Source organism: Myotis yumanensis, unplaced genomic scaffold, assembly GCF_028538775.1.
Source record: "Myotis yumanensis isolate MYYU_CA2020_CCGP unplaced genomic scaffold, mMyoYum1.0.hap1 SCAF_23, whole genome shotgun sequence".
Lineage (NCBI taxonomy): Eukaryota > Metazoa > Chordata > Mammalia > Chiroptera > Vespertilionidae > Myotis > Myotis yumanensis.
In genome coordinates, this window is record NW_027223774.1 from 8,882,675 (window position 1) to 8,899,632 (window position 16,958).

A 16,958-nucleotide genomic window follows, 5' to 3' on the forward strand; every position below is an offset into this window, starting at 1 on the left:
AAGCGTCCCCCTCTCCACTGGGCCTGCTCACCTCCGGCTTCAGGAGAACTTGCCAGCAGGACCTTCCTGTTTAAAAATAAAATGGGAGACCAGCCAGCCCTGGGCACTCACCATGTGACCTCTGTTGGTTCACTTCCGTTAACTTCCATTCACTTCCGTGTTAACTTCTTCAACGCTCAGGACCAGCTCTGAGTAGGATGCATGGTCTCTGCTGTACACAATGGGAAATTGAGGAACAGAAATGCATGAGTCACTTGATGACAGGGCCGTAGGATGTGCTGAAGCCAGCATTTTATTTGTGAAAACGTGAGAAGCCAAAATGTCCAGCCCCCAACGTGGGAGTCCACAGGGGAAGCTCACAGGAAGTCGTGAGGGAAGCCCTTGCCTCCGTGAGCACACACCTTGGGTGGCTGGTGGGGGGCTTGGTGTTGGTGTTGGTCATCTCGGAAGGCGATTGGGAGGAAGAGCTACACCTGGAACAAGGCGGAGCCAATTGTCAACCATGTTGAATCTGGTTTGATAGTTGTTCACGGCAGGAGGGTTAGTCATGCCATTCTGTCTGGTTCTTTTTTAATGTGTTACATTTTAACAGTGACAGCCCCTATTTTAGCATCTATTTTCTTAAGTACGTTGATGACAGAGTCCATGCATGAATATATTGGATATACTCCAGGTATCTAATAATTATCAATTATCAATGGCATCTTTTACAACATCCTAATTTTTGTTTATTGCTGTGACATAGGCATGCATTTGATTATTTTCTAATTTGATTTTGTCTCTAGCAACCTTGCTAACTCGCTTATTAACTCCCCATATATATCCATTATATACTTGGGGATATTTCTATATATGAAATCATTTATGAAAAAAAACTTTGTTTTCAATTTTCAAAGCTATATTCTTATTGCCTTTCTAGGACCCAATGCTGCTGCATTAGGTGTGGTATTTGCTGAAGACACCCTCTATCTCGTTAGAGAAATTCTGTGTAGAGGGCTGTGAGTTTTATCATGAAGGCATTTGAAATCACCCAGTCCGCATTGTTTTACTTGTTGAGATTTAATTAGTCAAGGGCTAGTGAGAAACAACAGAAGCCCCACTATGTATTTCAGCAGCGGGAATTTAATGTAAGGAATTTCTTATGCCCGTGTTGGAACACAAATGGAGCAGAAAGGGAACACAGTTTGGAGGTCCTAACTCTAATCAAACTACCCAGCCTGAGTCTATAGGTATATCAGAGGTCTGGTGCATGATTTTGTGCACTGGTGGGGCCGACTGGTGGTGGGTCCAGCCAGGGTGAGGGGCTGCAGGCCATTTTGCAGCTGGCCCCAACCCCACATCAGAGTTGGGGGGCCCGCTTGGGGGCTATGTCGGCCAGGGCGAGGAGCCACAGTCATTCTGGTCATTCCACTGTTTGGTCGCTGGGCTTTTATTATATAGGATAACTTAGATATAATTGACAAACTGGGGGAGAAGTAGGAGGAGAACCACTATAACAAACCTGTTTTCAATGTTCCCTTATTGAGTGGCTTAAGTGTGGCTTAAAATCATAGTAAGAATCACCAGGGCTGGTCCAACCACAACACTGGCTCTGGTGGCCACAGTCGTATGGGCCCAGGTGACTGTCCCAGTGAACAAAACAAGCACCAAACCCAGGTAAGTTATGCCGTAAACGTTAGAGAGTGGCCCCAAGGAAAGAAGTGGTCATGTACACTGTAGGACTAGGAGGGCATTGGCCCCCACACCCACTACACAAACCCCACTTTCAGTGTGGTAAGAAGTTGACTTGTGACTCTTGTTTAACACCAGGTTAAACCATTCCACTCAAGACCTGTGCTGAAAAAATAACAAAATCCTTTGGGGGTAAAAAAAAAAAAAAAGTGAATAGAAATAATAAAATCCCTCATTTTAAAAAGTATAGAATAACTGAACGGAAAAGTAAATGGGACCTTATTAGGATGGAATTTCGAGCAAGCTTGGATGCAGAAGATTAGGTAGAATATCTAAGCCAAACATAACTCCCCACAGGCATTTTCCCATACAGATCATGTGAGCTTTGGTTTGTGGCCTCTGTGGCCTGGAAATTAGAGCCAAGACAGGCCCTGTCCGAGGTGGGCAGTTTCAAAGGAGGCCACTCCCACATTGAGGTTGAATAAGAGTAAGGGTGAGTCAAAGAAAACCAAAGACAAAGGGAAAATCTGGACAGCAGCCAGAGAGGAAAAGACAGATTACATGCAAAGGAAGCGCCGTGTGATTGAATTACCCATAGCAATGAGGGAAAGCAGAAGGAAGCAAATACTACCTTTAAGTATCACTTTATAATCTATACTTAGTAGAGAGCATTCAAAGATGAGGAAGTAACACAGATCTTTAAAACAAATAAATGGGGAATGTCATTGCCTGTAGAGTAAAACTACAGTGTTTAAATTCATGGCAATGATAACACCTAAGTCCAAACTGGTTGTGGTGACTGACACTGGCTGCCAGAACCGTCTCCCCAAACTATTACTATCTACCCATGTGGACATGGTACTCCACCTCCCCTCGCCTCAGTTTCCCCATCTGGAAATGGGGATAATGAGTGTCACTCATGCTGGGTGATTAGTAAGCCCTCAATATGGTCCAATCATCTGTAACATTACAGAACGTCAAATACATGTCCTGGGTAACCCTGAAGGCAGTGTCAAGTCAAATCTGCTTCCTTCACTTTTTTTAAATCTTCACCCGAGGATATGCTTTTTATTTTTTATTGTTGACTCAATTCCAGATATGCCCCATCCCCCCCCCCCTTTGCCTGCCTCCACCCTCCACCCATCCCCCTAGGCCTTCACCACATTATTTTCTGTGTCCATGGGTGAGGCATATATGTACATATATATTCCTTGGTTGACCTCTTCACATCCTCTCTCCCCTCCTACCCTCATTTTGTTCCATTTGTCCATTCCTCTGGTCCTATTCTGTTCATCAGTTATTCTGTTCTTTCTTTTTTTTTCTTTTCTTTTTTTTTTGGCTTTGTTGTTGTTGTTGTTGTTTTCCCGCACACCACCCCCCCCCCCGCCCCCCACCACCACCACCCCCCGTTATGGCCACTGTTTCCCGCGTCCCCAGCGTAGCTTCCCTGCTGACGCCCCCCTCGCCTAGCCGGGTCGCTGGATGTTGCTGAAACTCCAGAGACCATGCGCAGAGCCGGCTGCCTCCTTGCTGCCTGGTGCCCCTGCCCCCGCCACCCAAGCCACCGCCCGTGGGATGCTCAGTAGCCCGCTGCCCGACCCGCCCCCCCCGCCGCGACCGCCCGGCCCGAGGAGTGGAGAGCTGCTGCAGAGCCGCGCAGACTAGCCATGCTGCCCACCGAGTCCCCCCGGCCGGGCGGCGGCTAGACACTGGGCGAGGGGCTGGGCGAGGGCTGCTGCTGCCCGTCCTGCTGCTCCTGGTCGCCCTCCGCCAGGCTCGTGGCTTTCCCCACGTCCCTGAGCGACTGCCAGACGCCCACGGGCTAGAACTGCTCCGCTGAGTCCCGGCCCGGCCTCGGCCCGAACCCTTCACCCGCGGGGAGACCCTGCACCCCCCGCACATGCCCTTGACTGGAATCAAACCTGGGATCCTTCAGTCCGCAGGGCGATGCTCTATCCACTGAGACAAAACAGCCAAGGCCCATTCTTCCTCTTCATGCCTGGCTTTCTCCCCAGGCCCCTGCTTCTCCTTAACTGGCCTAACCTTCCCCAAAAACTACCCTCTCTGAAGGCCACCCTGAGATTTTAGTTCCTAGTGGTGGCCTCACAAGCTTGGTAGATTCCCTAAGACTTGTAGCAATTCCCTGGGGAACTTCCTCTTTTGGGGACATTTCAGTGGCAAATGCTAAGTGGGATCTTAGCATTTTGCTGGCACAAGTTCAAAAGAATAAGACAAACAGAGGGGTGAGAGGAAAAGCACAGAGAGGAGCCCAGCCCACTCCCACCGCTTCTCCTGACTTTTCCTTCCCAAGAGGAACCCAGACTTTCCAAAGCCCCTCGGACTTAGGTGTCCTGCTGGCCTAAGGCTGGGGACCTCAGGCTTGTGAATTGGGGTCCTTGGCAGAGCTGAGCCCAGGTGTGTTCCAGGACCACGGACAGCGCCCAACTCTCTGGCCAGTAGCTCCCCAGGGCTACGGATCACCCCCTGGAGGTCAAGCCTTGCCCTGTGTCATGTGGAGTTAAGGCCTGGGATTGAGGCTGGTGACATTCTGTCCTACAGGACAGAGGTCCAGCCACACTCCTCCTCAGTCTCCCCCTGGAATCTCCCTCATCCCAGGGAAGAGGAGACGGCTTCAGAGACACAATGCATTTCTGAGAGGTCACTGGGCCCCTTGCCCCTCAGGGCTGACTCTACTCTCACTCCCTCCAGAAAACCTGTCAGACTCCTGCCCTTCTCTTACTTCCACCCCATTATTTTATTTTTAAACCCTTCCTTGTACTGTCACGAAGCTCTGGACTACTCAAAACATAATCAGTGAGCCTTTTCTATGCCTGGCACTGTGCCGAGTCCACTTCTTCAGCTCAAATGAAGAAATGAAGTATCAGAAGTTGGGTTGAGATACTGTATTTGGAGCTGGTAGGTCACACAAATAAATTCTAAATTTTAAATTATTCTACATAAATATTCAGATTGGGGGAAGGATCCTGTGGCCTTAGTGGACCACAGCATGTAGACAGTTGTCCTTAAGAGCAGAGCAAGCCAGGCCAAGGAGAGAGAAAAAAAAAACTAGAAAAGCTGGATTTAAAAATTTTTTTTAATGTTTTGAGTCAACAAAAAGAAAATTTGCGCAGTGAAGAGGGAAGAAGCAGGAAGTCAACAGCGATGAGACAATATTTGGAGCCACTTTTTTCTTCAAATAGACTGCTGACTCTGAGCAGTCACGGAGAAGCTAAGTAGAACATTCAAGAATCCCACGGGGTCCTAGCCGGTTTGGCTGAGTGGATAGAACGTTGGATTGCAGACTGAAGGGTCGTGGGTTTGATTCCCATCAAGGGCACATGCCTGGGTTGCAGTCTCAGCCCCTGGTAGGCGGCGTTCAGGAGGCAGCCAATCAATGATTCGCTCTCATCATCGATGTCTCCATCTCTCTCTCCCTCTCCCTTCCCCTTGAAATCAATAAAAATGTGGAAGAAGAAGAGGAAGAATCTCAGGGGGCCAGAAATGAGGTCTTTCCAAGGAGGAGAGGCCCCGTAAACATCACCATCTTGTGGTTAGGACTGAAAATAGATGAGACGCAATAGGGCCAGAAACTGGGTTTTGAATTCCCTCAATGCTTGATGGGATTGTAGTGACCCACCTGCTACAGGCCACAGTAACGATGCCTGGAGGAGGAGAATCCTACCCAGGGTGTAAATTGTAGTCTGTATAATTTGTCATTGCGCTTCAGACGGGGTGCGATCCGGGAGACAGCCACCCAGAAAACGATGAGAAGACGGGATTTATTAGAAAATCCAGACCTTAGACCATGTGCCAGGAACCAGGAAGTGCTGTTCTGGAGCGAGCGGGAGGGCGAGAGACAGCGTCACGGAGCAGCTCACCTGAAGCACAGGTGCAGGTGGACGTGAGAGCCGGCCAATCCCTTCTCTCAAACACCATCGCCTGTCTTCTTTCTGCTCTGCCTGGGGCTGCTCATCCAGCCCTTAATGTTAATCAGGCCGCAAGGTCTCCTCATGCTTCAGCAATGAGTCCCGGACTTCTCCCCACGCCCCCCTCACCCTCAGGGGCTGTGATGCCTCTGGCCAGTACCCAGCTCTGAGCGAGTCCTCATTGCCCTCTGCGCTTGACCACTGAGTACTCGTGGGTGCTGGTGGCCTCCTGGTCCCGAGGCTCCCGTGGCTTCAGCCCCTCAAAGGTGAGGTTGGCGTAGTAGAGCTCCTGCTGCTCCCCCGACAGAGGGCCCTTCTCAGCAGGTGGCGCTTGGTCTGGGGGCGCGTCCAGCGGGAGATTTTTCTGGGAACCCTGAGTGAAGGGGAAAGAAAGGCGTCCGAGAGGCATGAGGCAGACATGGTCCCAATGAAAAGTGTGGCTGAGGGGATGGGACAGTTTTTTCATTCATCTTCTTATTGCACATACACTTCTCATAGACACGACTATTTACACATTCATTTAAAAAATTTTCTTTTGTTTGTTTTTGGGGGTTTTGTTCTTTTGGTGTAAAAAGAAAGAGACTTATTCAGTGCTGCGGCCTAGAAGAATGGTGGACTTTCATCTCAAAGACCATCCTTCCTGCTCAAGCCTGCTGTTCTTTTATAATTTTTTCTTATTTTTTGAGACTATTGCAGATGTTGACTAGACATATCAAGGGCCTACTAATCATTTTTCATTCCCTCAGAAACCCAGTAAGCATGATACTCTCATTATCCTCATTTACACATAAATGGGGTAAAGGGAGGTGAAGTCACATGCCCACAATGGGTAGGAAGTAATAGTTTGGGGGAGCTGGTTCTGGCAGCCTGTGCCTATCAGAAAGGTGAGGTGAGCTCAGTGGTCAGTGTGGCTGGGGCAGGAGGCTGACCATGGGATCCGGAAAATGAAGGGGAAGTCAACTTCTGGCTGTCTGTCCATCTGACCACAGAGGAGCGGGTGTGGGCTCCTTAATGGACACGCCCAGCCCCGCTACACGGCATGAGAAGACACCCCGTCACTCACCCAGGTGACTGTGCCCATCACAGGGTCTTCATCATTCATGACCTTTGGTCTCCCGGCTGCTTGCCTCCTGCGGGCTTTCACTCTAAGGGGAGAAGTCAGCAGCCAGAATGGCTCAGGCACAGGAGGGCAGCTGCCCCCACTCCCTGATGGACAACGGAGGCATCCAGACCCTGAGGCCAGACTCGGAGACCCTCCTGACATGCAGGTGAGGACCCCGTCCCCCTAGATGCCCGGGGGTTTTGCCAAGACTGAATGTTCATCACCGAGGCCCCTCTCTCACACAGAGACTTGTGCACGAGCCATCATCAGAGTGATTCATGGCAGCCAAAAAGTCCAAGCCACCCAATGTCCGTCAATGAAGGAACGGACAAGTCAGTTGTGCCCCATCCAAACCGTGGAATATATTTGTAAATAAAAGCAATGCAGGGCTGACACATGAACCTTGAAAATCTCAGGCTACAGGAAAGAAGTCAGTCTCATTAAACATGTATTTTATCATTCATTTCTATGAAATGTCAGAATGGGCAAATCTAGAGAAACAGGACATACAGGTTGCCTGGGGCTGGGGGAGGATGGAGGCATGAGGACAATACAGGGATGTGGAGTTCCTCTCTCTCTCTCTCTCTCTCTGACTAATAAAAAGTTTTCAAACTTGACTATGGTGACCTCTTTCCAACCCCTAGGACCCGGCTCCCTGCCACAGAGCCTTACATGCAAAAGAAGATGAGACAAACGCACAGGGACAGCAGGGCCATGGCACTAGCACCTCCGAGAGCCGCAGGAACCACTCCCGCCTGGGGAACGGCCTTCCCTGCAGAGGAGAGGGGGTGAGACACGCAAGCCCGGGCTTCCATCTCTCCTCTTCCCCCTCCTCCCAGAACCCACTGTAGGTTCTGTTCAGCCAGAGCCCAACTTAGCTCAGTGGATGAGCATCCACCTATGAACCAGGAGATCCAGGTTCCATCCCTGGTCAAAGGCACATGCCCAGGTTTCAGGCTCCATCACCTGTAGGGGGTGTGGGGGAGGCAGCAGATCAATGATTCTCTCTCATCTTTGATGTTTCTATCTCTCTCTCCATCTCCCTTTCTGAAATCAACAAAAATATTTTGGAGGGGGAAAAAAGAGATGCAGGGCCCTGTCCTAGCAATCACCCCTGTTCCTGCGCAGCTCCCACCCTCAGCCCCACCTTCTCTCTCACCCACTCCTTCCTCCGTGGCCTCTGCCCACAGCAGGCCCTGACCTGGCAGCAGCAGGACAGAGGCGATCTGGGCCCCGTGCACATTCCAGGCCTCACAGCTGAGTCTGAGGTCAGGGCTGAGCCCCTCATTGAGGCTCAGGGAGCTGTTGGTCCAGGGCCCCTCTGAGCTGGAGGTGACCCTGTGGGAGGCGTTACCATGGTTCCCCTCCAGCAGCTCCGCCCCCAGCCGCCAGCGCTGGGAGGGGGCCAGCTGGGCCCTGGAGGAGCAGCTGCAGTGCAGACCCAGGTCCTCCCAGGAGCAGGAGGGTCCCAGCAGCTGCGGGGGGTCTGTGGGGGGTGAGGGGAAGGGTCAGCGCTGCCTCTCCAGAACCCAGCTGTCCTTCCCCCTGGGGTCTCCCCACTCACAGACCACGGAGAGGCTGAGAGAGACGCTGTGGGGGCCCAGCGGGTGCCGAGCTTGGCAGGTGAACTCTCCTTCCTGTGCAGGCCCCACGCGAGGCAGCTCCAGGATCGCGGTGCTGGAGAGGAGGGTGGCTTTCAGGCCTGGGGACCCCTGGAACCAGCTCAGCTCGGCAGGGGGGTTGCTGTCAGCCTCACAGCACAGCCTCAGGGCCTCTCCCTCCAGGATGGAAAGGGATGTGGTTTGCAGATTCTTAAAGGCTTTAGGGAGAATGGTTATAGGGCGGTGGAGGGTTGGAAAGAGAGAGAGAGAGAGAGAGAGAGAGAGAGAGAGAGAGAGATGTGTGTGGAGCACAGAAGCAGGCACCCACCCACCAGAGGTGAGGGACTCGGGTGATGGCTTTCATCCTTGCCCTTCCCATGTCTCATCCCATTCAAACTCCCGCTCCCCCCCTCTGCCTCCAGGGCCCCGGGGCAGGTCCCCGCCCAGAGAGGAGGGGTTCTTTCCTACCTGTGTCATTTCTGAAGGAGACGCCTATGGTGAGGTTCCCTGGGGCATCTGGGAGAGAAAGACAGGAATCCACTTCAGATGGAAGTCACCCCAATACAAGGAGGGGCGGTGGGAACGAGGAAGGGGGGAGAGCTGTCCTTCTGGTCCCTCCACACCTACACGCACATCCATGGGTGAGTGTTCTCAGGTTAGATCAGCCTCCAGCACACACACACACACACACACACACACACACACACACACATATGTCGCTCCCACTACCACTAGGGACCCAGTCCCCCCTCCAACACTCACAGGAGACATTGAGCTGGATGGTTCTCTGTGTGGTCCACCGAGACCCTTCCCGTTTCACCTGACAGGTCAGGTTGGTGCCATGGTCCCGGGGTTTCGGAGTGAAGGTGAGCACCGAGGAGAGGAGGCTCTGGGGGTTCAGCGAGTCCACAGCGGCTCCTGCCCAGGAGAAGGTGAGAGTTCGCCCCCCTTCGCAGGCCCCTGGCAGGCTGCACGCCAGCTGTGTGGGGCGGCCAGACTCCAGAGGCTCCGTTATCTGGATATGGGGTTTCTCTGTCAGGGCTGCGGGGGAGAAAGGCAGGTGCCTGGGCTCCAGGGGTGGGGACTCAGAGCGGGACCCTGAGAGAGGCCCTGCCTCGGGCTGAGCTCACCCAGGCCCTATGTCTCTTCCCACCACCCAGGGCCCACGGCCTGGACAGGGAGTGTCCAGTATCCTATTCCTGCTCTAAGACGGGTCCCCTGTGCCTGGGTCCTCTCCGGGGCCCGTGCCTTACCTGTCACATGCAAATCCAGTATCTTATCTGGGTAAGTATATCCTTGGAACTTATATCCTTGGAAATTCCCTCTCTCCACTCGGAGGAAGTAGTGTCCTGAATCACGACTCCTGGCGTCTCTGATGTGCAGGGAACAGTTGTTGGTCCTGGGGTTCGTGAGGAGGAAGCGGCCTTGGGTCTCTGTCTTCACTGCTTTGTCTGGGTCGTTTGAGGCCACAGGAGCATCACGGTTTATGTTGTCCCCATCCCGGTACCAGAAGGTGTAGAGTTCACTAGGGGAAGACCACGGACTCCACGGGTAGGAGAAGGAGCAGGGCACGTGGACACACAGACCCTCCCGCACCGTCACCGATTCCTGCACTCGGAGCTCATAGCCTGGCTGCTGCTGCTGCTGCTGCTGCTGCAGGGACCCTGGGGGAGGGGGACTGAGGCTCAGATGCAGCCCTCGCACTCCCCCACCTGCCCTGCCCCCCTCCATCAGCCACTCACCCCCCCACAGCAGGGGCAGCAGCAGCAGGGGCACCATGTCTGCCTCTGGCAGGGCAGAGCAGTCCTGGTCCCTGTGTCAGTGAGCGAAGTGCACAGCTCTGGGGTGGGGCCTAAGACACCCCAACAGGAAGCCCTGGGGTGAGACTGTGGCCAGGCTGGAAGGGGAACTTGGCCAACACAGGAGTTGGGGGGTGTAATGCCGGAGAAATCTTTCTGTCTCCCCTCCCCTGCCCGCCATGACCCTGCAGGCAAATGTCCTGAGGCCCTGGGAGGCTGAGGGGCTTGTCCAGAAAGTGACCCCCTTACAGAGGATGTGTAAGTGTGAGGGAGGTAGCCCAGGGGCCAGCACACTCACAGCTGGTCCTGGGGACTCCGGGGAGGGGGGACCCGCCCTCCAGCTGAAACTATTGAACATTCTGGAAAAGGATCATTTTAATATTTTTTTAGTCCAAGTGGGACCAAAAGAAAGAGGAATTTAGACCCAAGTCCAGTGGAGGGTGGAACCCAGGGGCAAAGCTGAGTGGTAAAGGCCTTGGCTCTGAGAGCTTCTTGGGGACGTGGATGCACCTGTGTTGGCTCGAGGGTCTGAGTGTCTGAGGGACAGCGAGGGCCCACAAGCCCCATCGGAAACGGACGCCCCATTTGGCGGGACCTCAGCTCAGCAGCAGCGCTGTCGCCTGAAAGTTCATGAAAATCCACCTTCCTGGCCCCTCATCGCTGGGTCCCTGTTCAGAGCCCCACCCAGGCTGATAGGAAGGGATCCCTTTCTGCTCCATCTGTGTCCCAACCCGGGCATCACAAACCCTGACATTCCATTCCCGCTGCTGGAGCACATAGTGGGGCTTCTGTGTGGAATCTCAAGGGAAGAACCAGTGAGCGTGGGGGGATGTCAAAGGCCTTCAGGATAACATCACAGTCAGCTAGGGATGCAGGAGGCTCCCCTGGCATGATAGGGGGTGAGCTCAGCAAGCCCCACACCTAAGGCAGCAGCACCAGTGGAGTCTGCTCTTCTCCTTCCACCGGAAGCACAAGCAGGATGTGCGGGGGGGTGGGTCTGATGGTTTGGTGGTCTGATGGTGTGAGGGAGCCTTCCTCTGTTGCCATGGTTCCCCGCCCCCAGCAGCCAGAGCAAGAACAATAAGTAAAAGCTATGGAAATTCCAAAGAAAATAAAGCTGCCTTTCCCTATCAAGGATTGTGTCTATATAGGAAAATCCATATGTACATACAGACACATGTAGGGGCTTGAGAAAAGAGTCAGCAAGATTTCTAAAGACAAAATCAAATTGCAAAACTCAAATGCATCCGTATAGCACAGTGACCAATGAAAAACAGGATGGTATAAAAGATGTCATGGTCACATCAAAACTTATGATGTTCCTGGAACATTCAGAGATGCACATCACGAATATATGGAATGCACTTCCTCAGTGGAGGAAATGGTACATCTGTTTGGGAGGACTTTACAGGTGGAAATAGATAGCCCTGGCCGGATGGCTCTTTGGTGGAAGCATCGTCCCTACAGCACATTGGTTGCAGGTTCAATTCCAGGTCAGGGCACATACCTTGTTTCCATACCAGCTCAGAGCAAGTATGGGAGGCAACCGATTTATGTTTCTCTCTCTCTCTCTCTCTCTCTCTCTCTCTCTGTCTCTCTCTCTCTCTCTCTTTCCAAGCCAGAAGGTATGGACAGAAATGCAGAAGAGGAAATTTCCCCATAAGCTGTGCCAGGTAAGATGGGCCTCAGGGACAAAAAAGGAGCCAGGCTGACTTACCTCGGAGCACAAGGCCCATCCTAAAGCAACCCACGGGAAAGAAATGGGGGAAGGAAGCAATCATTTTCGCATTCAAGAGGGGCCACAAGAATCCATCCCAGAGAGAGAACTCTGGATGTGTATATGCATGTGTGTGTGTGTGTGTGTGTGTGTGTGTGCACGTAATTTACAAATAAACTAATGACAAAAGTTTTGTGGAGGTGAGACTCACATGACATAGAATTTCTAATGCTAGCTTTGGGTGTGTGACCTTTGGAGCTGCTTATCACCACACTTCCCCCATCACTTCCTGTACCGCAGGCCTACTATGCGCCTTCCCCATACCTTCCTTGTCCCTGTAGGAATCTGATGTGGGGTTTTGAATATTAATGCCCTGATGCACCAAGCAAAACCCCCTCAGTCCTAAGGAGTTCTTTCATGGTTCTGTACGATTGCTGATGTGGGGTCTCTTTTCATGACTTTGTTGGCCATTTGTACATCATCTTTGGAGAAATGTCTAGTCAACGTTGTAGCCCATTCTTCAACTGTGTTACTTGGTCTCTTATGTTGTCTTGTGTGAGTTTGTAACATATGCTGGATATTAACTCCTTAACAGATACAGTGTCTCCCCCATCCTGTAGGTGGCCTCTGGAGTCTGGTGAGAGTGTCCTTTTGTGCTCAGGTTTTGAAGTTGGTACAGTCCCACTTGTCTATGTTTGCTTCCCTTGTCTGTGCTTTCGATGTAAATATGCAGGAAATCATTGCAAAATCCAATGTGCTGGGATTTCCGCCTATGTTTCCCTCTGAGAGTTTATAGTGGTTGATATTATATTTAGGTCTTTAATACATTTTTGCATAGAGGAAAATGATTCTGTGATGGAAACCCAGAACTGCATGAGAGGAACAACTGTGAGGGGTATTTTTCAAAATAGTCATTGTTTTCCTGCAGTGTGTTCTCACAGTGGGGTCTAAAGACGCTGAACTCACAGAAAGAGAATAGAACGGTGATGCAGGGGCCGGGGCTGGGGAAATGGGGAGATGTTGGTCAAGGGTAACTTTCAGCTACAAGATGAACAATTCCTGGGGATGTACTGGACTGCATGGCAAGTACAAGTCACAGGATTATATTACATACCTTAAAGTTGTTATGGTTATACATCATCAGTGTTATAATCATAACAATGGTAATTACTAGAGGATGGAAGTGTTGATGAACCTTATTGTGGTAATCACTTCACTATGTAGGTGCATCAAATATGCACATTGCACACCTTAAACTTCCATGCATTCTATATCAAAAATATCTCAATTAATCTGGAAATAAAATAATTGTTTACCTCCAAGTAATTATTAATGTTCTCTAACGTTTATCAAATTTATAGCTGTAAGCGCTTTGCAATAACAATACAAAATGGTGAGAGCATAGGTGGATGTGTCTTAAATGTTGAAATATTTTATTATTTAAGAATAGATATAGTTCAGTCGGTGTGGCTCAGTGGTTGAGCATCAATCTATGACCCAAGAGGTCAGGGTTCGACTCCCATTCAGGACACCTGCCTGGGTGACAGGCTTCAACCCCAGTAGGAGACATGGAAGAAACAGGCCATCAATGACTCTCTCATTGTTGATATATCTATCGCTCTCTCTCCCTCCAAATTCCTCTCAATACAAATATTTTTAAAAAATAAGAAGAGATTTAAATACCAATTGAGGAATAATTAAAGAAATAAACAAAGCCCTTACTTGAAACAGGCTCAACAACAGCAACAACAGAAAGAGGAAAGCCAGATATAACTGGACTCAAGAAACTCCAACCGACACTAAATAGTAAAATCAATGGTCATGTGATATCACAGAAACGTTCTCATTTGTGATTAAATGCTGAGATGTGTTATGACAATAATTCTGAGGTTGGCGTCTATGCACAGGGAGAGGAGAGCTGCTCCTAACTCTACTGTGTATCAGCACCTACAGAGGGTAGATCAGAAGCTCAGGTGGTGACCAGGTAACTCCTGGGCAAGGGGAGGATAAGGTGCCAACTTCAGTCTGTCTCTGGGCCTGAGAATGGAGAGAGTGGAGCAGGGGGTGTGGGGGATGAGTGGTCAGAATCAACAGAGAGAAAGAAAGAGGGGGGCAGGGGAACAAGTCAAATGGGAGAAGTCACAAGTCACAGGCAGAAACATGGGGGCCGTCAGTGGGTGTGTATCATTGTTTATTTCTGTATCTTATGATGTTTTGAGCCATTAAACAGATTGGAAGCCAAAGAGACAAAGGGCCTCCCAGGGCCCGCCCATTCTGAGAGACAGCAAAGAATTTCAGATGCAAACCAACCCAACCTGAGCCCATATTCCCAGCCTCCCCACCTGCCCCAAATCAACCAGGACCCTGGACCAGACAAATAGAGACCACGCCCACAGGCCCATCCCCCAGACTGACACACACCAGTTGGTCCTGAACTGCTCACCCTGCCCTGCCTTGCGTTTCCCATGGAAACCCCAATCAAGGGTTTCCTTAGGCTGCCCTGCACCTGCATCTGCTTCCTGAGGAAATCCGGGGCTTCCCGGGCACAGTGGCCCCTCCTCTCAGGAAGTAAAAGGAGTAAAAGTCTTCATTCCATGGCATTGACTCCCCTTGGTGTCACTCAGTCACTTCCACACACTGAAACCCCAGGGGCACATTTGAGGCAGGTGAGTCAAAAGCCTCCAGGGAGGGAGAGAAACTAAGATGGTGGCATAGGTAAACACTGGAAATTGCTGCCTGGCACAACCACTTCAAAAATACAACTAAAAGACAAAACAGACATCACCCAGAACCACAGAAAGGCTGGCTGAGTGGAAATTCTACAACTAGAAGGAAAGAGAAAAGCACACTGAGACTCAGAGGAGGTTCGGAAGTAAAGTGCAGAGGTACGGAGGCGCGTGGAAAGGGCTGGCAACTGAGGACACGGTTGTCTTTTTCAATCAGGAGGGAGACACAAGCTCCCAACTGCTCTGAACTCCACTTCCGGGCAACGCTCTGGGGACCCAGATTCATATGGGGAGAAACTGGACTGTCTGGCATCAGTGGGAACTCTAGGGCAGCTTTCTCTCAGAGGCGCCAGCAGCGATTACTGGGACACTGAGACCTGGGCATATTAAGGCAGGGCTGAGGATCAGCCATAGCTGTTTGCTCCACCCTGTTGATTCCCTGAGACTCCATCCCACCCAAGCTGTGCACAAAACCTTTTGCATATGAATGGCCTGGCACTTGCAATCTAAAATTACCTAACAAACTGCAGCTGGGTCAGAGACCCAGAACATCCAAAAGAAGGCCCAAGGCCCCACAGCAGCTTGCATTGCTTCACAGCTGGGCCTCATCTGGGCACCTCCAAACCCCAAACAAAGAAGAGGAATCTGAAGATCTCTCTGTAGCTCCTGCTGGGTAGCCTCAGGAAGAGGCTAAATTAGCACCTCCTTAGAGATCCAAAAGCGAGTGTACCCAGTGGTCAGAGTGGGACCATCCAGATTACAACTCCTCAGATCCATAAGTGACACACATAGGGGGCAGACTCAGAGAGCACCAAAGCCCCACTGAAGCAAGTCTTGCCCCTAAGGGTGTTTCCAGTACAGATGTTATCCCACTGTAGACAAAGCTGATTCTCACAGCCAAATGGCCTGGAGGTAAATTCCTCCCAGTTATACCTATAACAATCAAGGTTTAACTACAACAAGACTGTGCACAAAGCCCACAAAAGGCTGCACCAAGAGTGTCCACCTCAGGTAATTGGGGAGGCTGAGCCACTGGGCCCTATAGGACACCTAGCACACAAAGCCACTCTATCAACACAGGGAAGCATAAAAAATGCAGAGACAAAGAAATAGATCACAAATGACAGAAATGGAGGAAAGCAAACTACTGGATATAGAGTTCAAAACCATGGTTATAAGGTTTTTCAAGCATTTTCTAGAAACCGCCGATAAATTTAGTGAGACCCTCAGTAAATCTAGTGAGACCCTCGAGGTTATGAAAAAGGACCAAATAGAAATTAAGCATACACTGACTGAAATAAAGAATATTATACAGAGTTCCAACAGCTGACTAGAGGATCGAAAGAATCAAGTCAAAGATTTGAAAAAAGAAGAAGAAAAAAACACCCAACTGAAAAAAAAGAAAAGAAAAAAGAATCCAAAAATATGAAGATAGTGTAGGGAGCCTCTGGGACAACTTCAAGCGTACCAACATCCGAATTATAGGGGTGCCAGAAGAAGAGAGAAAGCAAGATAATGAAAACCTATTTGAAAAAAAGATGACAGAAAATTTCCCCTACCTGGTGAAAGAAATAGATTTACAAGTCCAGGAAGCGCAGAGAACCCCAAACAAAAGGAATCCAAAGAGGACCACACCAAGACACATCATAATTAAAATGCCAAGAGCAAAAGACAAAGAGAGAATCTTAAAAGCAGCAAGAGAAAAACAGTCAGTTACCTACAAGGGAGTACCCATATGACTGTCAGCTGACTTCTTAACAGAAACTATGCAGGCCAGAAGGGAGTGGCAAGAAATATTCAAAGTGATGAATACCAAGAACCTACAACCTAGATTACTTTACCCAGCAAAGCTATCATTCAAAATTGAAGGTCAGATAAAGAGCTTCACAGATAAGAAAAAGCTAAAGGAGTTCATCACCACTAAACCACTATTATATGAAATGCTGAAAGGTATCCTTTAAGAAGAGGAAGAAGAAGAAAACGGTAAAGATACAAATTATGAACAATAAATACACATCTATCAACAAGTGAATCTAAAAATCAAGTGAATAAATAATCGAATGAACAGGATAAACTGGTGAATATAATAGAATCAGGGGCATAGAAAGGGAGTGGACTGACTATTCTGGGGGGCGGGGATGGGTGTGGGGGATGCGGGATGAGATTGGACAAAAATCGTGCACCTGTGGATGAGGACAGTGCGGGGGAGGCGGGGTAAGGGCAGAGGGGGTGGGAACCGAGTGGAGGGGAGCTATGGGGGAAAAAAGAGGAACAACTGTAATAATCTGAACAATAAAGATTTAATAAAAAATTTAAAAAAGAGCTTCCAAGGAGAGGGTGCTATTGACGTCCCAGGACGGTCCCTGTAGCCTGGTGTCCACACCTCAGTCCCATCTTGAGAGGAAGGGAGGATCCA

General features: G+C 50.2%; 1 protein-coding gene across 1 annotated transcript; it reads right to left on the bottom strand.

The window, feature by feature from the left end:
• Positions 1 to 4,783: 4,783 nt before the first annotated feature.
• Positions 4,784 to 10,103, bottom strand: LOC138999613 (sialic acid-binding Ig-like lectin 5). The gene is made up of 8 exons (XM_070401784.1): positions 10,043 to 10,103; positions 9,554 to 9,964; positions 9,063 to 9,341; positions 8,769 to 8,816; positions 8,264 to 8,518; positions 7,372 to 7,471; positions 6,661 to 6,742; positions 4,784 to 5,970 (listed from the first exon to the last, which is right to left on the bottom strand). Exons 1-8 carry the CDS (start codon positions 10,077 to 10,079, stop codon positions 5,776 to 5,778), a joined length of 1,407 nt encoding a protein of 468 aa, XP_070257885.1. The 5' UTR covers positions 10,080 to 10,103; the 3' UTR covers positions 4,784 to 5,775.
• Positions 10,104 to 16,958: the final 6,855 nt, after the last annotated feature.

Bases quoted from the DNA above. Each gene is read 5' to 3' on its own strand.
- LOC138999613 (XM_070401784.1), bottom strand. From the start codon at position 10,079: ATGGTGCCCCTGCTGCTGCTGCCCCTGCTGTGGGGGG. The intron at 8,519-8,768 runs GTAGGAAAGAAC...TTCTCCCTAAAG, and splicing joins CTCCTTCAGAAATGACACAG to CCTTTAAGAATCTGCAAACC. The intron at 5,971-6,660 runs GTGAGTGACGGG...CCCTTCACTCAG, and splicing joins TGATGGGCACAGTCACCTGG to GGTTCCCAGAAAAATCTCCC.